This window comes from Aphis gossypii, chromosome 1, assembly GCF_020184175.1.
Source record: "Aphis gossypii isolate Hap1 chromosome 1, ASM2018417v2, whole genome shotgun sequence".
NCBI classification, from domain to species: Eukaryota; Metazoa; Arthropoda; class Insecta; order Hemiptera; family Aphididae; genus Aphis; species Aphis gossypii.
The window spans coordinates 32,289,644-32,313,199 of record NC_065530.1 but is presented as its reverse complement, the minus strand read 5'-3'; the positions used below and the strand labels follow the sequence as shown (position 1 = coordinate 32,313,199).

General features: G+C 27.6%; 2 protein-coding genes across 5 annotated transcripts in view; one reads left to right on the top strand and one right to left on the bottom strand.

Annotated features, from left to right (window-relative positions):
* The window catches only part of LOC114132278 (maltase 2-like), a 34,448-nt gene extending 25,497 nt beyond the window's left edge, over positions 1-8,951 (bottom strand). Inside the window, exon 1 of one of the 3 annotated variants that reach the window (XM_050197675.1) lies at positions 8,937-8,951. The gene's annotated coding sequence lies outside the window, so the exon portion shown is untranslated. Of the gene's footprint in view, positions 1-4,557; positions 4,573-8,355; positions 8,375-8,936 lie in introns of those variants that run through there. The other 2 variants (XM_050197671.1, XM_050197672.1) reach the window with 2 other exon arrangements.
* LOC114132275 (protein cappuccino-like) overlaps positions 1-23,556 on the top strand; it is a 51,025-nt gene that overhangs the window by 9,240 nt on the left and 18,229 nt on the right. For both annotated transcript variants that reach the window (XM_027997686.2, XM_050197669.1), the window contains exon 3: positions 17,637-17,831. In XM_027997686.2, coding sequence (XP_027853487.2) covers positions 17,637-17,831 — 195 coding nt within the window. The remainder of the gene's footprint in view (positions 1-17,636; positions 17,832-23,556) is intronic.

The following is a 23,556-nucleotide window of genomic DNA, read 5'->3' as shown; positions in this document are numbered from 1 at the left end:
TTCAAATTAACGACATTGACGTGTTCTAATGTAATAATTATTTCAATTCAACGTCTCAAACCAGTAATAAAATTAGCATATGTAGGTATAGTATTGTATTAAACCTAACGCCGTTTGTTAAAAAAAAAAAAAACAACAAAAAATTGTCACCTAAATAAATAATTATACAAACATGTTTATAAATAAATAACTTCTAATAAATCCGAGTTTATTTATTAATTTTTTAGACCTACATTTTGGAGTATCACTTACATTTGAAATTATTAAAAATAGGATAATTTAATAGTTTTTTCAAAGATTTTTTTAAAATATCTCTTACCTATTGGTAGTGAATTTTTAAAAATACATAAGTATAATAAATATGACTGTTTTGGAATAATTTAAGTGACTCAAAAAGTGTTTTTAAAATAAATAGGTACAAGCCAAAAACAAAAATAAGTTCATTTAACAATTTAAAACAGATATAAGTCTAACCCATTCACTCACGTCGACACAACCCATTATTGATATATTAAACATAATAATATTAACTATTGAATATTTGCATTTGATAATAGTTAATATATTGGGTTTACTGTTTTCATATTTCTGTCATATTATATTTTTATAAATTAAGCAATTGAAAGTAATCATAAGCTTACCCCATATTAAGCAAGCACGAATACAATCTCTATTGAATTTTTATTACTTATTAATTATTACTATTATTATCATTTTTTTTTCATTTTGAAAAAATTCACAATTTAATAAAACCACGTAAATTATTACCACGGTCGATCTAAATTTTGAATTTACAAAAATTGTATTCCTATTTAAAATTTAACCCAATTAAAAATAAATTAAACTAAATCACTAAGTAAATATTATGATAGGTATTTAATCTATAATTGTTTTTATAAACTTTTAGTTAAATAACAAAATACAAAATACTATAGAGAAAAGTTTTAAATATTTATATTCATCGATTGCATAATTAGTTTAAATTCCTAAATGATAAAAAAAATTATATTAGGTTATAATAAATACAAAAATACGGTATTGTGTCATATTATATGTATTTAAAAAAATCTAATAATAATATAAAACTGCCTAAAATAGGAATGATTTCAGTTCATATGTTTTTTCATATATTACTCAGAAAAATATTTCGTATTATCAATGAATAACGGCCATATATTATTAAGTTTAAAAAAATTATATGATGTTGGTTCATTTAAATATGTGAATTAAAATATTTGTTATTATTTCAATAGTAATATTTTGTAAGTAAAAAGACAAAGTTATTTTAAGTCTAAAAATCGTAACTCGAAAAGACAACATATTAAAACTAAAAAGCATTTCAATTGAAAAATATTTATCAATAGATATACATGTACACCTGTTTAGCCAGATTTATCTTATTTTAATTCTAATTATAGTAAATTTTTATTCAAAATCTAAATAAAATAAAAAAATTCGAATTTTCATTCAAATACCTATAATTTTATAGTTATTTTACTATTCTGTTCAACTATGGTAGACTTTCGATCATAATAGATGATTATAATATTATATATTATTCATAATAATGAATTTATCGAGTTATACATCATTGGAAAAGGTCCAAAATCACGACTCCAGGGATGTAAAAATTGTTCGTTTATTCTTGTTTTTTATCCCATGTATGATATACGTCCACCGAGAAGACCACACAAAGGCACAATATTATAAAACACGACATTCATTATAAATGCTAAATATTACTATATAATAACCAAGCTACGAAAAAATAAGCAAGTATCACTTTCGTGAAAAATAACTAAAGTCTAGTCGTGTGCAATTTACGGTTTACACGCTGAATAGTCTACAACAATATTTACAGTAATAACTATAACTAATAACATGTATTTGCGAGTAGGAGGATACAACGATCTTGAGAAATTTTTCATATTAAAAAATAATTATGCGAATCTAAATTATTTCTGTTGTACTTATAATTTTTATAGTATTAAAGTGTACTAATGATTTCACTTTTCATATAAAAAGATTATTTTTATTTACAAAGAACTTTTATGAGCAATTTTATTATTTAAATATTCAAAAATATTTGCCTAATAAACATATGTTTTTTGCAATCCCACGATAGGGATTATAATTTATAATAATAATATAAACCATGAACCCATTTTACAATTTTAATTTAAAACTATTGCCTACATCGTTTTTATTTGTAAATAAATGTTGTTTCCAAAAATATTTTTAAATTTAATAACATTATATTTTAATAGGTTAATGGTTAATTTTCAACAATACCTCACATTTTCACAATGTACAAAATATTATTACATCGCCATTCATAACTAATTATTTAATTTAGTGTATGAAACAGAACAATTATAATATTTAAGTAAATATTTTGAATAATCGACAAACATAATTGCTCTACTATAAAAAAGCATTTGTTTAAATACTTTATTATATTATATTGAAATAATTCAATATACCTAATATTCATCTACAACATTTCTTTTTTACTTTTCTATTTTTTTGGTTGATATGTTAATTATATTAACTAAAAATAAAATTGTTAATATACTTTTTATAAAATTAATAAATTAATAACATTATAAGATATTAATTTGTTGCTTCTAATTTTAATTTTAGACAATTGAGATATGACATAATATTAATAAAAAATAATATAATAATAATGGGCTATGACACAATTAATCTTAATTATTTAAGTTTATTATTTAATCAAAAATTCTTTAAACCTCGAAATTTAAATTTTAAGAAACAAAAATAAATTTGAATTAATTTTAAGCAAATATTTATATTTACATAAATGTATAATATAATAATACAACTACACTATGTTAAATGTATAATAGTAATTTTTGTGGGAATGTTGCAACTTTTAATAATCTCGAGTTATTACTACATACAATAAGTTATTAATTATTATTTTTAATATTTACTTATTCATACATGCTATAGAATACAAACTATCAATTGTACTGTTTCCTTTATTATTAATATTTATTTTTGAATAGGATATCAAATTAACCATTATTTAAATTATGCGATGTATTGTCCATAAACCATAATATATTATGTAAACAAATTAGTAGTTTATTTGGTTTCTAATTTTCTGATATATTGTTAAATTTTGGTTTTTTAAATATTAAAAAATGAAATTTGTTTTTAGACACTATTTTAACTTTACTTATAATTACTTATTTTATAAATAAAATTAATAATAAATGATTAATTTTTATTATTGGCTTATTCTGCTTAAAAGTATTATAGTTGCATAGGTAGTCATTATTTATTATTTTAAATTTGTTAAAGTATAAGTATCAATTTTCCGGGTAAAAAGTTATAGTATTATATTACTGATGAATTGTGGTAAACTGAAAGAAGTTATACCAAGTATCCAACACCAATCCTGTATTTTTTTTTAACCAACAGGCAACAAGAATACAGTTTAAAAATATATATAATAAGTAGAGTGTGGGAGAGATTGAGAGACAACAAGTTTGCATACGAACTGTCTAGACGCATGCATGTCGCCTGAAGACATACAATGCAGTAGCTAGTATATACTAGTATGAATAATCAACTTGCAGTAGGATGCAAGTAGGGAAGTCATTTAGACCCCTAGCCTAAGTTATAAATTATATATTAATTCCCAGTATTCTCATAATCTCATTAACTATTTATGCAAATGACTAAATTGTTTTTTATCGATAAAACCAAAAAAAAAAAAAATACACGTAGGTAGTCAACACTAAAAATATGTAATGTTTTATATTCTTATTATAAATAATAAATATACATTATAATAAGTAGGTTGAAGGTACTTAGTAATATTTCGTAATACACAGTGTAAGTTCCGTTAACGGACATAACTTAAAAACAGTTAATAATATTTCGATAATGTGTAGATAAACAGCACAAAAGTCAAAAATAACTTTATATTATATGTAAGCAGTGTCAGATATGAAAGAGTGATAGAGTGATCTCTTTCCCCAATATTTTTTACGTAATTTGTATGTCTTATTTAATATTGATTATGTGGTTTCAACATTATTATAAGCTAGACATGTTAGCTGGAAATTGAATTACACATAATACAAATCTCTCATCAAAATATTATATTACTACTATACCTATATTACATAGGTAATATTTTTATATCACCCTATGAACAAATCCTAGATCTGCTATGTATGTAGGTATAGCTATTATTGTATAACCTTATTTTAACCTTATTATATATGTAACCTACAAATTGTATACCAGGGGTGGCCAATAGGTCGATCGCGACATGAGTTCTAATTGATCACGGTTCCCTTATGATATTTACGTTAATGTAATTCTCAATAACGGACAATTTTTAACTATAAACTTATATGTTTTGCTTTTGCTATTGGAAGGTTTCGATGTAGTAGGTACCAAATAAACAGATCACGCGTGACAGCCATAAAAAGTATGCATAAGTTATATAATTAACGTTGTAAATTCATAATAATATATTATTCTTATTTCTCACTTATTAGTTCAAAGAAAAAGTACCGTTTTGGTTTCTTCGAATAATAACTACTTTGGATTGGTTAAAGAAGTTTCTAGTTGAGAGTGGTATTTTAGACAATAATATTTATTATGTCATGAAAAATCTCATTACTGTCTTTAATACTTTGATCATCACGTACAATCTGAAATAAGATAAAAGATAAACTATATTTGCACCGAAAAATTAACAAGCTAAAGTCATGACTCACGATGAAAATCTCTGAAAAATTATAAACATAAATTTATATACTCTTTAGAAAATTAAATAAGAATAATTTGAAAACAAAATTCATGCATATTATTAAAAATAATAATTATCACAGAAATATATTGTCTATTTGGTTTTTATTCTCTAATACTAATAAACATATTACCACCTATAATAACCATAAAATATACAATACATTATACCTAATTTAATATAATATTTTTAATTAATTCCTATACTTGGTCTTGGTGTAAGATGTTTTATTCTTTAACATTGGTATAGTTAAATTAGTAATTAGTAATTGCCTAGTTATTCAAATTCTTTTCATAATCATTCTCATAAAAAGGTAATTAATTTGTAATATTAGTTTATTATTCCAAGATGTCCGTAAACATTGATTAAACTAAAGGAAGTACGAAAAATAAATTATTTTTGTTGGAATTACAAAAGATATTTTCTATGGTGCGTAAGAAAGCCAGTAGGTAATAATTATAAGTAAAGTACCTATATAATATTATAAATATGTTAAATGATGAAAGTAAGCATGCAGTTGTGTAAGTTAAGGTATCTATAGCTGTAGCTGTAGCTGTAGTTTCCATGTTCTCGACAAAATTATATCATGTAACTCTAACTCATTTAAACTACAAAAAAGAAATACATTTAAAAAATATAAATATTGTGTAATTATTGAAATTTGACGTTTTCAAGTATTCGTGGAATCAATTAAAATATTCGATTGAGCATTAAGAAATAACAAAGTGATAAGTAATTTTAACGATATCGATAAATATTAAATATAATTATGTGTTTTAAAAAAAAATATTTGCTCCAATTATATTATTTTCATGATTAATAATTACATACCTAATAACTAAAAAGTATACAATAGATTTAATAAAACTATATTAATAAAGGAATAAAATCACAAAAAAATATCAAAAAATGTACTAAAAATATGAAATTTACCGAGACAAATTGAACTATTTACTTGAAATAATACGGTATATTTAATAATAATCCACAATTACACTTACACTTAGTTATTTTTACTGTGTATCTTTTTATTTGGCGAGTACACGTGTTTAAGTCATAGGCGGATCCAGGGGGGGTAGCACTGGGGGCAAGTGCCACCCCCCTTGAAAAAAAAATAATATTAAAAAAAATTTTGGTGGGGGGAGCTATACCTATATCAAATATTAAATCATTTTTCCTATAAAGTGCCCCGACCGTAAATACATGCTGGATTCGCCCTTGGTTTCAGTATACACATTTTTTTCATAATTCAGTTATGTCCCAAAAATATTTTAATTGAATTCACTTAATTAATATACGAATATATGTATTTTTTGTTTATTATATTATTTAAAATATAAAAAAGTACAATCTGTACAAAACATACAATGTGTAGGCAGAGCCTGATTTACCAAATATATGACTCAGGACAAAATAAAAATACATTTTTATTTCAACAAAATAATATATTAGTATATAATATTACATAGTTAGTGATAGTCACCGGTGGGCTCCTTGGCCACGTGGGCCCAGGACAAATGTCTATTTTGTCCGTACGTAAATATGGCCCTGTGTGTAGGTACAATAAGTAAATTTGATGAGCGAAGGAATCGGATGCCTAAATAAGTTACCAAGTGGCGGCTCTATAATATATCCGTGTTTTTGCATAGTATACTAATGTTATACAAAGAAACATAGAAAAATGTTGATTATTAAATTTTAAGTTAAAATGTTTAACTAAATATTGCAAAGTGCAGACTATCTAGTTATAACATACGTTTCAGTTTTAATAAAATACGCTACAGTAGGATATAATATACAATATTATATATTTAAGTATTTAACACATACTATAAATAATATAGTTTATATTAATCGTAAATAGGTACAACATAATATGCATAATATATGACTGACCTGTTGTACGAGTGGCTACTACGATGTCAATCTTATCTAAGGTTAAGATTGAAATATTTATGCTGTATGTAAATCACAGCAAATTACAAAAAAAAAAATAGCAATTTATACACGATAATTAATTAAAATGTATACCAATACCCATTGTTTTGAGTGTCATTTAATAGTGATTAATACACAACACTACAAACGATCCATAATAAATTTTTTTTGAATTTAAAACTTATTTTATAAATAATTCAATGTATTTTTTTTAATTTTTTTTTTGTTATTTCTTGTTGAGTGGTGACTTTCTGATTTCAACATTATATAATAATATTATATATTATACGTATATACCTAATATTATTTTATGTATAACTAAATATACCTAATGGCTAATCAACATAATTAACTATGGGTCATTACACCTTATAAAAATTAATTAAATTCAGCATTTTAGAACTCTAAAAATATAATTATATCTGTATAAATTATATAAATAAATAATTTTGACGTTTTTAACAAGTGTAGAACAATTTATGTGGTCCCTCGTATACAAATATCAAGCTACTTGACCGAAAAGCAAACATTTTATTAACATAGGTAAATAAAAATAAAAACTAAAATAAAAAGAAAATTTAAAAAATCTAAATCTAAAACGTCTTAAAAAAAAACCAAAATATTTTGAAAATTATACAACGCTTAGAAAATGATAATAAACATTATTTGGTAAAATGATCTCAAAATACCAACTACATCAATAATTTTCTGCTATAAATCACTCTCAATATTAAAAATGGAATAGAATTTTAAATAATTTATAAATATAAATTATTTTTTTAAAAAAAAAAGAAATAGAAACATGCCATTCTACGTGAATACGTGATGAGACAAGAATATAAAATTAACGCATATTATCAATGTAAAACTAATAGATTTTTCATTTTTTGCTACGCTTAGAACCTAAAATTTAAATTTAATAATAGAATTTACTTTTATTTTTTGTTATCATTAGACTTTTTCAAGATAAAATAAAAATATATGAATAAATACATCTGGCATGTCTTAGTTAAAAATCAGTCACTCTAAGTAATATTAATTCATGTTACTCACGCCGTTAATATAATATATTTAATAAATAAACAAATAAAAATGATGACTCGAAAATTAATTAATTGTATAATTTACTACATATTTTAGAATAAAATATAATTCGTTCAGTAGTAAGGAATGATTAAATGAAACAAAACAGTAGTTTGTTATGTTCACGTAGCTTTTTAAATCGTTAAGGCTCAGTCTTTCAAACTTCCAATGATTCGAACCAAGATCGTCGTTTGAACACCAAAAAACATACTTGAAAATTAAAAGAATGGCTAAAAGACGGTGTAGATAGATAACTAAATGTAAATGACAAATAACGACATTAAAAATTATGAATGACGATTTACAAAACACGGTATATCATTCTTGCTTATTCAGCTGTCTTGGACCGGACAAAAGTATAGCCGTGATACCTATACATAATATAATAATACACGCGCTTAATAGTATACGTATATGCGGTTACCACCTATTATTGAATAACTACGCCCGAGAATATTTTAAACTTGTTTAAACATCTCATTTAGATTAGAAAATAGAAACTCGTCCGATTTTTTTTTTTTTTTTTACTACGCACTTACCTATGATATAGGTAGGCAGTTGGCACCAAACTGCTCTGCGGTACACGCACTAATACATAAACACAATGATACAACACAGTAACACACACGCAACACATCAACGTCAACGGGCGCAACAAGTGTGATCGAGCCACTGAGCCTCAACTATACGTCTCCTACGGCTATATCATTATTATTATAATATTCGTAGTATAAATGTCGACGAATAAAATAATAATAATAATATCAATAATATCAGCTAAATACATATTATTATTATTAATCTTTCCACCGCCGTACAGTGATGTATTGTTATTTATTTATTATTATTATTATTATTATTAGAATATGATATTATTGTAGACATTTGCACCGACACACACTAGCGTAAATCATCATGTGCGATAAAATGCTCGCGCACGTTATCGTAGACCGAAGAACGTTTCTGTAAAGTTTCCTCTCGGCGCGCGTCGATCTATTCCTCGTCGTTATCACTGTGCACACACACTCGAATGCGGACGCGCGCGCACCCAATGCCAACGAGATAATACTCGTGATAATAATATTATACAATAACCGTAATAATATTATATTTTACTTACTATTTCGATGTTATTATGTACCTGTACCACGAGCCGCGGCGACGTCGTCGGTCAACGAGATAACGCGCACACCATCCCGGTCCGGCGTGAGCACGCGGACGACCTCGCACCAAATCGCACATGTCGTCGTCGGAAATCGGAAAGCACATTTCAGTCGTTGGCCGACCGATCGATAATGATTGTTGTTGTCACTCGAACGATTATAATATTCGCATTGTCCGTTTACACTGTGATACCGATACGTGCGTGTGCGTAACTACGTAAAAAAAAAAAAAAAAAATCCGGGAGATCGTATTGTTATTGTTTTCATTAGCATAAACGGTCGAATCACTCTCCGACGGCAATTCGCCGGCCGGTCGAACCGAATGCTTTTTCGTCGTCGCTTTTGGTGTTTTCACGTGTCGACGGCGACGTCTAAATCGTTCGATACCGGAATCCAGTGCTCGTTCGTCACGTTGTTATCATTATAGTACCCATTTTGTTGCAGTCGTCTGTACTCTGTAGTCGGTCGCGCGCGACAGCACCCCCCTCACCTGGGTCTGATAAAACGGTAAAGTAATATTCATCTTATCTCGTACTATTTCAAAAAATATTTCTTTTTTTTTTCTAACTTTTAACGTTTCATTTTTGCATTGTACGTCACTACGTGTATTACCTGTACGAGTACTATACGTTTAACGAATTATTGTACTTTACGGATAGTGTATTAGGGTTAGGTTCCTCGAAGACTCCTAACCTAAGATAACTTCGAACATATTTTGTGTTATACCTTAGTTTAAAATAAATGTGCAACACTTTTTTGTTTTGCAACATTAGTTGGTGTACACCTCCGTGACTCGTGAGCACACGCTGGAAGGGACGGGTTATTATTTTTTCCAAAACCCAGATTTTTATAATATAATAAATAGGTAGGTTCCTAAAGTAATAAATATGTAGATAATACTTTTTTTTTTTTGATTGTCGCATATTACTTTATAGACGAGTTTATAGGTATTATAAAGCACATTTTTAAGACGTGTAGTTCTAAATCTAGATTACTACTTAAATTACTTTTAATTACGTTGTAATACTAAAATAAGTTTAGGACAATTTAGACTTATTAAAATTTCTACAAAACACACATAGTAAATCTTTGTACTATATTATTTTTATGGAGTTTTTTTGAAAACACTCTAAAGCATGTACTTTTTAAATATTTTTTGATGTTTCTGTCAGTAGTTTTTCTTTATTCTTTGAAAAACTTCAGGTAAATAATGAATGACATTTTCAAACTTGATCTTCCATCAAAAAATTTGATTTCAGATTTAAAAAGATGTTAAGTATAAAGTAAGTGGAACTTTTTGAGCTTTCTTTCTAAATAAAAAAGTCATTGAAAAAGTTTTTTTAATATCGTTTTAAAAACTTCACTTATATCTCTTCGCTCAAAATCTAAAAAAAGTCTTACATTAACATATTAGATTTTATTACTGTATTAAAATAATAACGTAAAAACAATTAATAAAATTATTAGTATATTGGTACATCGTTTGTAATTTTATTATGACTAATGACTTACCAATTATCAACTATCTATATTTTATAATTTACTGTAATATTTAACTTCTATGAAAAATTAACATTTAATTAAATATAGGTTTAAGATAATTTAGTGATCTTACTGTTAACTGTAATACTAATAAAAATGTTGATATTTAAATGTATTTATATTTTAAAAAGGTAGTAATATTTTAGAATAAAAGACGCAATTAGTCAAGTTATCAAGTCATAATTATTAACAAAAGTAGGGACTAAAATTAATATTTGAGACTTAACATACAATTGCATTTTTATCTATAGGTAAATTTAATCTATTTAATCATCTTTTTTGATTAATAAAAAAAGTGGGTACCACATTTAAGTAAAGCACATAGTACATACATAGGTACCTATTATAACAATATAGATAATTACATGATAAATAATAATATTCATCTCGAAAAAATAACATGGCATCATGCGAATACAGTATAAAAACTATTTACTGACCAAAGCATTTTCTTCCTCCTATGTACAAAATGGATCGTTAACGTTTTCGGATTTTTGCGGTTTACCTGTCGATCGTGTGTTGGAGAAACCGCATCGAAATTATTACATTATAGACCGGCTATGGTTAGATAAATCTCTTTTTTAAAATACATATGCACACACATAGTTATTAAGTCTATTAGGTACTATATGGAGAAAAAAAACTAAACATTGATTTTTCTCATGCATTAGAATTTTGACTGAAACGGCCTATCGATCAAACACAATGAATAAATAAATACCAATAAATGTAACATCTTTAAACCGCTGAAATCAACTGTATGGAACGGATTCGAGGCTTTTACGGGTATTGGCGTTTAGGCTAAGAAACAAACACCAAAAACGATGTACAAACGAGTTTCGTAGTTAATCTTATTATATGGTGGTTTAAAAACGATTTAATTTTCACAATTACTAGCATATATTATGCATATATTTATTTATATGTAATATTGAACAAAAGCTAGGAATTCAAAAAATGTCATGTTAAATTTGCATGTAAAAAAATATATTTTCTCCACATGGAATAATTTACTCCAATAGCCGCTTTGAAAATAAAAAATAAATATGAATATGAATATGTTATTTAAATGTGAATGTTTTATTTATATACGGTCAACGGTCAAGAAATAACATCGATGTCATTCGCACAATACTAGTATTTCAAAACGTTTAAACTGTTATGTAACCTTATGGCTTATAAAGTTATGTACATATTGTGTACTTACTACTTATACCAAACACCGTAGACGTAATTATGAAAACTCCGATTTATTACGAACTGTAAAATTTCAACGAGTAAACTTCTTAAAAAATGTAGTTATTAGTAAAACTATTAAAACTTTTAATTTGTGAGCAAATTTTTTACACAGCTATTACTGCAATATTATTTTAAACAGTGCAGTAGTTTATATATTTGTTAAATTGCTTAGATTTAGAATGGGTTTCAGCGTTATAATATAGGTGTTTTGATGCTTAAGAAGCCATACTACTTGTATTATAGAAACACAATACTGTTGGTGTTCACTGTTCTGTAATGACATATCCTATATACGTATCAAATTGTAATTAGGTAATTGTACCTACATACACTAATTTATTCACTACTGAATTAACTGATCATATTCCTAGAATATTTTAAATAAATAATATTAATACAGCATTGTATGTAGTAGGTATATAGCTCTATTCTACTTTTAATTATTGATTACTATCAGTTATATATATGAGAATGAAAGTATTATACAATGTGTACCTTTTATATTATATTATATTTCCAGTAAATTTAATTAGTTTGTTAAATTTAAATCCATATATGTTTAATAAAATATAAGATAATTATATATCCTATCCTGTTTTCATAGCAAATCATCTCATATCATCGTATCCATTAATATGAAAATTTCCTGAAGGTATAATTAGTAAAATATTGTGTTAAAAAGTTTGGTTTAATATTCCAACTATCATCAATACTATAGGACCTATAGTATAGGTTCTATAAAAAATAATATGACATCTTATACTAAGAAAAAAACTCAGATATACGTCATAATATGGTAATATACGCTATTAAAAATAATTACAGTGTTTTTTCATGAAATCTAAATTCTTCATAGATACGGTCTCAGGAGACTAATACTTTACCCGTATAAGGTCATGGTCCATTGAACGATGCTAATGAAGCAATCAACCGGTGCACAACGAAGAAAACGAGCGTTCCACAATATTATTATTAGAACAAAAGAACAACTGTGAATTGATTCGCTTTTTCGTTGTTTTTTGATACACTTCATGATTTACTGAAATTTCAGTGAATTACAATATTTTTGTTAGCTCCACTTGATCATTTACCTACTACTAGTTTGAAGTTAATACCTTAGGCTATAATTATTATATTTTATAGAAATTATATTATTTTTTTATTATATCATTATAATAATAAAAATTAAAACTGAATTTAATTTAATTGTATATTAATATATTACTACAAAATAAATATGAACAAATAAACAATCGATTATCTTAAAAACGTTTAACTTGCCGTAAAAAACTTTTTTTTTTAAATAAATTTAACCTAAGATTAAATTATTGGAACTAGTAAATATTTTTTTATTCATCTATAAGATTATTATGGTGTATCGTCTATAGCTATTAATTACGGAATTGTGAATTGTGATTAAAATAGTTAAGTTAGTATTTCTATGGTAAAATATATTACAGTAACATGGTTAACATTTAATTTTTAATTTATTTATTAATGAAAATTACATGAATTAATGTGTAGGTTCTTGAAACAAAAATTGGTAATATGTTAAACGTATTGTTTTCGTATGATGAACCTTTCCCTTAAATTCTACTAAGATATAAATCTGATCAACTAGTTTTCTTATTACATACTATTTAATAGAAAACATCATCATTCGTAACTACAACTTATTTGTACTTGATATACATATATAAACTAGTTTAACGAGGAGTTTAAATTCTCCAGGTCCTTAAGCTATTTTCGAAGTATATCAATCTTATTTAAAATAAGTTACCTAACCAGTAATAATCTTACAATTAAAAATCGAATTTAACTAATTATTATCATGTGTTTAGTGTTTACATAAACACTCGGTTAATAATAGAGATGCGTGATATGAATATACAAATAAAAACGTTGCATATTTAATAATGTTGACTATTGTTTTATAAAATATTGTTTATTGATTAGGTAATTCAAAATGCTTTGTTTGAATTATAATTCATAATGAATAATGATCGTTTGTATTATTTAGTTTGGACTGAATTAAATTAAATTTAAATTTAAAAAAAAGATTTTAGATTCTGAACGAAGTGATGAATGTATTGATTTTACAATGATGTGTTTTTTTTTTTTTTTTTTTTTGTGTCTGTGTACAGCATAACTAGTCGAAATAATGCTCCAATTTCAAACTATGGGGGTGGTTTCCGATGTAAAAGTGAATATCCTTGGTGCATTATAGAGGTAAAAAGTTAACATTTTCCAACAGTTTTCAAAAAAATCGAGAAAAACAAAAAAAAAATGACGGGAAAACGGCAATTTTTCCGCAAAACCAGTTTTCGACCAAATCGATTTTTTTTTATGGTTGTAATTCAAAAGCTAATCACTGAAAATACTTGAAATTTTCACCAAATGTTAATGTCAGTAGTATCTGTATATAGTTAAATTTTCAAAAAATTTTGACTTTTTTTTAGTTATTTATAGACCACTGAAATTTTCGATTTTTTTGAGAAATTTTTTGTAAAGTGTCGATAAAAAATTTTTGGATGACCAAAAAGTTTTAAAAATTTAATACAAGGTTCCTTATGAGTTGTTTTTAATGTAGCTAAAAAAAATTAAAAATCGTTAGTCACAATTTTTTTTTATAAGCGTTTTTAGTTCAAATTTTTACGAAATCTGTCGAAAACGCGAAAATTTGCAAGTAATTTTGAAGTTGAAAAATCATAAAATTTTTTTCTTTTATAACTAAGTTTTGAAAATTTGGTACAAGGTTCTCCATACATTTTTCTTCAAATATCTGTAAAAAAAACTACCGGATTCAGACAAAAAATTTTTATGAGTGTTTGAAATTTAAATTTTTACAAAAACCGCGTTAAATAACAGTTTAGCCTCAAACGATTTTTGATATTTGTTATTATTCAAAAAGTATAAGTCGTAGATACTTGAAAATTTTACCAGTTATTAAGATTTGCGTTTTCTTTACGTGATTTAAATTTCAAAATATTTTGACTTTTTTTGAGCTATTTATAGACAACTGAAATTTTCAATTTTTTTGAAGTGTCGATAAAATTTTTTTGGCCCTATCAAAATACTTGAAAATTTAATATAAAGTTCCTCATATGTTATTCTTATAGTGATTAAAAAATTATAAGAATACATAGGCACAATTTTTTTTATTAGCATTTGAAGTTCAAATTTTGACGAAAATTCGTCAAAATTATGAATATTTGCGAAATATTTGAAGTTGAAAAATCATAAAATTTTTTGTGTTTATAACTAAGGATTAAAAATACAACACTAAGTTTTCCATAAGTTTACCTTCAAGTATCTATAGAGAAAACTCGAAGTATCATTATAGGAAAAATGTTAAGTGCGTTTGAATTTTAAATTTTAACGAAATAGCGTAACGATAACGATTTATCCTCAAACGATTTTAAATATTTGTTATTATTCAAAAAGTATAAGTCGTAGATACTTGAAAATTTTACCAGTTATTAAGATTCGCGTTTTCTTTACGTGATTTAATTTTCAAAATATTTTTTAATATAAGCTGGTTTTTTTAAACCACCTTTTTCACTAACCACTAGAAATTATATCCTAGGCTGACAAATCATCTTCGTTCAGAATCGTTTTTCGTATACAATGATAACTATCATTGGATTCAAATTTAACACTCCTATAATATATAATAATGATCCATACGGCACCTAATGTACAGCAGAGCGGTACTCACTTGCCCGCTTTTTTTATATAAATTTCTTTTTTATTAAACATATTTTATATTATACATGATTCATAATCAATTATACGTTAAGTCAAGGTGAAAGACAGTAGGTATAGGTTATAACTTATAACTTTATAAGGTTAAACTAATCTAACAAATAATGTTTATTTATAGTTTTATTTTAAAAAGAAAATAGGTGCAATTTTATTATTATAATTTTAATATTATGTTATAGATTATAATTTTTAATTTTATTTTACACAAGTGACATTATCAATAAAATAAAATGTCATTAAGTCTAATTATGTAATACGTCAATGTCGCCATTCATTAATATTGTAGTATAAAGACAAATACAATTGAAATACTTAATGAACCTTTCTAAATATTTTCATAAAATATTAAGAAAAATATTAGATTGAGATCTGAGCCTTGAAGTTTTGTTTATTCGATTATATTTAAAACTCTCACGCTCAACCGGTGCAACACATCTTGGATAATCATACTACGTGCAAGGACGAGAGATTTGTACTCGCCGTGTTTTAATATTTTCCAACCCACCCCGATAGTTGTTCTCACTAGAGTTGAACACATTAAATACGAAATAAACATGAGAGGCGAAAGTACAGGAACTACGCCACCGAACACGAACACTTCTATAGAACACATAAATACACGGTTTTAACAATGGATATACGGATAGTATATTAGGTAGGGCACGGCAGCTATTATGGTCATAACACCTGTTTCAGTCATTTTTAGTGTATTAATTGGATGGTGTAGCAAAATAATATTTAAACATCGCTAAATAAGTTTTAAGTACCTTAGGATCGTGAGAAAATAATTTCAAAACCAAGAAAACATATTTGCCTTTACGGCTTTACGTATGAATGAAAGAAAATATTAATCCGTGTATATATTTTAATAACCTCTCCCAACACATTAAATTATGATTTTAGACATCATAATATAAAAATTGTTTGTTTTAATCTGTTTATTCAATGTTGATTGTTTGCCGTTGGGTATACCAACTATATTAATAATGATTATTCTTTTCAATTGAATATGTTAGTTTTAATTAATACTTTAAATATATACATAATGATTTATTTAATTTACCTATCATATAATTTTTATAATACCATATAATGTATGTATTGTATCAAAGACATTAAGCCATGACTTTTATAAAGAAGCATGTGCATGAGTATATCTATTATAAAATTATAGAATGTAAAATTACAAATTAAACGTCTTAGGTATATAAAAAATATTTATATCATACATTATGAATCGTCAAACATTCGTATTTTCTAATCAAAATAAGAGCGTGATGTTATTACAAGCTATTTCAAATTAAGAACCAAACATCACATCAATGCGTTTTCTTATATAATATTAAATAGTTACCTAGTTTTCACTTAGCTCTTTCCACTTGCTATTTGATTAATCGTAGATAGATATAGGTATATATAATTTGCATTAAAAAAATACCACTTTATTTTTTTAACACGCTGTGTTTACTGTAATAAAAACAAATTTAAAGTATAAGTTTTCAATTTATAATTATATTAGTAATAGCAATACTTTTTATAACTATACATATAATATACTGTGTAGATGTTAGAAATGAGACCGGAGGACAGATGTTAAAACAATCTGCGAATTCATTGAAATACATTAATACGTTTCTATTTTCTTTAATTCTTTATAAACAAAAACAAAAATTATCAACATTAAAACAGTTGTATGAAAAACAACAATATTCATTGACTGTCTTCCCGAAATTTGCAAGTCCTAATAATGTAATAATGGGATGGTGGATGGGGGTCAAATCCCTTCCTCGTTGTATTTTTTCCCTGCGTACAAATTAAAAAATTTTCGATAGAACATAAATATAGGTATATAGTTTAATATAACTCACCCTCCCCGTTGTAAATTTCTTTGTCCGCCATTGTGTATAATATGTGGATCAAATACAGCAATAACGTGTTCCTATTTACCGTAACCATTTCGTGTGCAGTGTGCACATTTCTATGTTACCACGGTTTCACATCGTGCGACACGAACTTTATACCTAAACCTATTACCTACGCCATCAGCTACAGTTATAAAAGTATACGATATATCTGCACCAAATTTATGTACGATCGATTTGTGTTCGTAGGTCAGGTGCAGGCTGTGGACTCGGCGGCGGTCAGACGCAACAACGCCTCGCAACTGAGCGACGGTCCCAAGGACGGGAGCGTTCTCAGGAGGGTCGCCAAGGTCACGCTGGACCAGGCCACCAAAGACCAAAAACCAGTGAGACCGAAACATGTGCCGGAAAAGTTGGACTTCAGGAACCGTGAAAAGTTTGAAGGTAAGCGATTATACGTCCGGTGCAAGCGACGTCCGGATACGTCGTATATTATAATATAGGCAGCTATTGCAAGCGAGAGCACCCGCACGTCCTCAGCGGCTGTGAATCAAATTGCATTTTTACTCGAAACCGGTTTTCGATTATTTTTTGGCTACGACTAGCGACCGAAAGGTAGAAAAAAAGATACCGGCTAGCCTTGGATAAAACCGACTAATAGGAAAAGAAAAAAGATCAACAGTAATCACCGCCTCATGTACTAATATTGAATGACTGTGGGAAAACAATAACCTCTGCTGTAGCTCGGTATGATAATAGTAGGAGATTTCATTACCTATACTATATATTATTTTTCGGTAAAATATCAGTATTTGTCATTTGGTACTTTTTTCTCTGTTGATAACGAAAAATCTGTTCGCGTTGTGTGCAGTCAATCGATATCTAATTTTCTATGTCGTCTAGTGCATAAGTGGGCGTTTTATATAATATACCTATTATATAAAATAGTAAATACATAATAATATATTGGATAGTTTTTATTTGTTTTTACATTAAACACTCATCAATATCTTTAAAAGTATATGAATGTTTTGTTTAGATAATATTTCAATAACATCTAATTATTGATTACAAAATAATATTTTCGAAAAAACATAAACTTATATTTTTATTTTACTCTCTTTTACCTACTATTACGTCCGCTTGTTTACAATTTCAGTACTTATAAGTTATAACTAATTAACTAGGCATTCGTTCGAAATTTGATATTACTTTTCAAACAAATAATGAGTTTCACTTTTACAAGAATCATTATGTATAAATTATTCGTATATTATAGGTATAAGCAAATATCAATTTAATGTTTATAAACATAACTATTAACTTGATTACTGTTTTATGTGTAAAAATGCATAAACAGCTGTTCAAATTGTGTCTCGTAATTTCGGATAAATATACCTACATTACATAAGTACGCATAAAAAACTTATTGATTGACATTTTTTTTTTCTAAAGAAAATATGTAGATTGTAGAGCATGTAGGTATTATTTTATTATGATGTATCTACACGTGGAAAGATACAATATAATACTATAATAATACGATTTCTCGTTTATATACGGTAATAGTGATTTGTTATTCCATAGGTCTATAGTATAGCTATATTTTTATGATGGAGGTCAAAGGAAGACGTCTCGACGATGCTTAAATTATCGTTTATTTACAAGCAGGGGCGTCGCTTCTGTTGGATATACAACATTAACCATGATTCATCCGACGTTATTATTTTACATTTTGCAGTTTATGATTTATCAGTATATGTATACTAACGGTAGCATTACATTGTATGTTCATAACGTTTATCAACTGATGTGGTCTGTGGTTTGAGTGACTAAACAATAAACATGCATATTATATGCATATTTTAAAAAAGAGTAAATCATGTTACATTAATATGTCACAAAAGGTTATTTTGAAATGCGATTTGGCACTAACTTTTTTTAATTTGAAGTACCTAATTAAAAAAATAAGTAACGTTCCTATAATATATTAACATGCAAGTATGTAACAACCAATATGATATTATTAACAGCAGCCAACTATATGATTTTATGTAACATTTCGTCACGTGTATTGAATGTCATACTATATTTTTGCGATGTACCTATCTTGTCATATCTATAAAAAGTAATATACCTATACCTACACAGTATTTATACGTAACGCTAAAATTACGTAATATTATCATTATATGCCAATATGAAAATAATATATTATATTATAATTTTTTTTTGCAATAAACGGACAATAACTAATGTTATGTTTATTATAATCATCATTAAAAAAAAATAATAACAACTTCTAATATTGGTAACAATTGTAGTTTTGTCTCATGTGCCTATACACATTTCCAAGTCATGCTGACATTAAAAAAATTTAACTACTAAGCAAAAAAAAAAATGTATACTCTAAGATGTACTTAGATATTATTAAAATATTTTCTGTGAAAAAACCATCTCTTAAAATTGTTTGCCCTGATTCAAACACAACACAATAATGGAATAATTTTATATAATATTATGTATTATGTACTATTTATTATTATATTATGGGTATCAAGTTCAGGTAAAGTAATCATCTATAATACTCTGTATTTATTATAAGGGGCATATTATATGATAGGTATTAGGTGCCTACTGCTGATACTAGTGTATACTGTATACGATATCGGATATACAAATTGGCGCCAGCATATATTTTAAATGGTCAAGGAATCGTCCACATTCACAGCCTCAAGTTCATATGCCAGTAGACTGAACATAATATTTATTTATATGAGTTTATTAAGTTACTTAAAAAAGTATTTTAGTCATTATCACTCATTCGTCAAAAATGAAAAAAAAACATCATAATTATATGCCGTCGATTTTTTTCTTATTTTCTGGTTATGGTAACACTGTGAATTTAAAAAAAAAATTACCCCCTCCCTTATATAAGGGTTCAATTATGACCTCGCGATATTATATCTATACGTATTTGTATCTGATACTTATTCGTACTTATTTTCTTTACTACCATTGTACATTAAAAAAAAATATATATATATATATATATATATAATGGAATGTACCTATCTACGAGTTTACAGCATAGTTGGCGTAATCCCATTATTATGTACTCGTGTTTTATAAATCAATTTATTATTACAGTCGATTGTCAAACGACATACAATGTCGTTGTAGAAGATCGAATGAAAAAAAGAGCACACGCGCGCGACGTGCCGATGTCTATTAAGAAGACGCCACACTTGCATGTTTTGTCTCCGTATATAAACGTATAACTTAGCAAATTTGCGTTTAGTAAAACCAATTTCTTACTGGTAGCTTTTTGATTTCATATTAGAGTGAATTCATTAATTATTAAACGTATGGGTAATAATGTTATAATATAGGGCATCGTATTGTACGTTTTTATATTGATATTTAAATTTTTAAGTAAATAATTTTCTATAAATTAAAATACCAATATAAAAGCCTATACCTATAAAATATCCAAGAATATTAAATCTAATAATACAGAATTACAAGTTATTAATCATCTAAACATACAGCATCAATTCTTACCAAACCAATGAATGGGGTCTGTAATTTTTCATAGCAAAATAAAGGATGGAGATAGATTTAATCTCACACAGTTACGAGTTATAGATAACACATAATTTGTATGAATATTACTTAAAATTATAGAAACATGATGTAACCAGTTTTAATATTATCGAAATACTTAATTTTATCTAAATTTGAATCGATATGATAGACATAAATCATTACTATGAACGTGCAAGTACTTGTAATGATACATATCAATGGCGTAGATACGATTTTTTTCTGGGGGGGTTTTATATTATATTTATGATACAAATTACGAAATATCAGTACTTCGTTTTTATTTTGCCCTAACCATTATATAAAATATTTTGGTTTTAGGGTGGGGTGGAAACCCCTTACACCACCCCCGTAAATACGCATACATATTATTTTATTAAAAAAAACTTTATGATCTCGCCGTTGTGTAACATTTAAGTTATTTTTGTGTAATGTCTATCATAAATTAGTATACATTTATGAACATACGAAATACTGGAGTATTTTTAATTTCTAATTTATAGTTTTTCATAAAAATACTGCTATGATCACGTCAATAATCGCATCTGTTAATAATGTAGTTATATATGTATATTAAACGTCTCTCCACACGATAATGTAAATTTAAATATAAAATAATTATTATATATAAAAAAGTATCAAATTATAGACGAACAAAGACGAATTTCTACTAGATAAATATACAATTAATATATTAATTACGTTTTTATTAGAAATATAATTGTTATTGTTTCCGAATATTTAAATCGAGATTTATTACTGGATTATTGGCGCAAAATTAAACGTAATGTGTATTTTTATAATTTTCAAATACCTAGGTATGTAGTGAAAATAAAGTTGGCTAGGTATAATTTTATTTACTCAAAAAATTACAGTGCGCTCAATACCCCTTTAAATCTCCCCACACGTAATTACGCGCTTATGATGGGCGGTTGATGCACATCATCGGTAATAACCCTAAGCTAGGTATATCATTCGTAAAAATTCTCCCACGGGTTCGCTCGGAGGGTGTGGTGCAGGCGGGAACACGAGGGGAAGGTGATTCTTGCGAAGGTATATACGACGACCACGTTCGGGTCGGCGACAGCTGTTGCTGCCGCCAGCTCTCCCAATATATTGTTTATGGAGTCTTTGGACGGACTGCTGTTGCACAGCCGCGCCGCAGGAGATAGTTTTTCGATATCATCGGATCGCGGTCATCCGTCCGTCCGTCAAACCGATTTTTATCTATTGTAGATCGCCGACACGCGCGTGATACGTCCGTCATCGCGGCTTATTTTTTTTTCACCATTATTATTGCTGCTGCGCCGCGATCACGATCGAATTTTCCTAACTATTTATTTCTCTCTGACGGTGTGCGTATAATATAGTACCGCGCCGCAAAATCGTGTGTTCCTTTTTCCGGTTGTTTATATTATATTCGTGATGTCGGCGAGCACGCGCGCCTCCCCAAAAACGGACGACGACCGTCGTGACTCGGCGCCGTGGAGGTGACGCGCGTGCGCGAAAACCGGCAGGTGGCTGCAGCGTCTTGTGTTCGGCTCGTATATTATCATAGTCATATGCTACAACTATAATATGCATTATAATACACTGCTGCAGTACCTATACATAATATATACTATGTCGAATAATAATAATAATATCGTGTAATATATTATTATAATATGCACAGTGTATACGTCATACATGTATAACTGCAGCAGCAACGCCGAGACACGAGTGTCCCTATATGTATATACGTACGAGAGCTGCAAAAAGGGGAGAGTGTGCGCGGCAGTGTGAGAATGAAAGAGATTTAGCTCGTCGGCCCAAAAGATATATAATATATTATATTATTATAATACGATAAATATTATAATGTTCGTGTACGTATACTGCCGCGTGTGTGTACATACATACCTCTCGCGCGTACAGCCGTTTTCAGCCGGTGGTCGACCTTCTTGGTCCGTCGCCGCCGCCGCCGCCGCCGCCGTCGCGATGTCCCACACCACATGGTAATATTATCGGTACTAATCAGTGTGCGTTTGGACGTTCGATCGGTCGCAATAATCTCGCGCTCGTCTTTCGACCGCGTGTGTGTTAAAACATCGTATCGCAGTGCGGCGCGCGAACGTGGTCACGGTGGTTAGGACCCATCGGTCGCCGTCAACACGCCTGTGATAATAATATTATTATTGTTAAACGCGGCGGCGGCGGTTGAAGAATATCTTTATTTCGCGCGGAAACATTATAAGGCGACTCCGGCACGACAAAATACGGCGCGTAAGATCATCGTCTGTACGACGTAGGTACGTGTGGGTAGTGATAATTTTATATTATAATATATAGCTATGCCGTGATATATACCTTTACGGCTTGATCGTCTCAGTAGTGTGTATAATGACTCTTAACACGAGTGTATATTGTTTTAAACACACGTCCGGCTGGTATAATCTGTTTACCCAATATTATAGTGAAAACATAGGTACCTACCTACTTTATTGTAACAAAAAAAAATAAATAAATAAATAAATAAAAAACAGAATAATATTCTTTATATTTATACACATATTACAATATT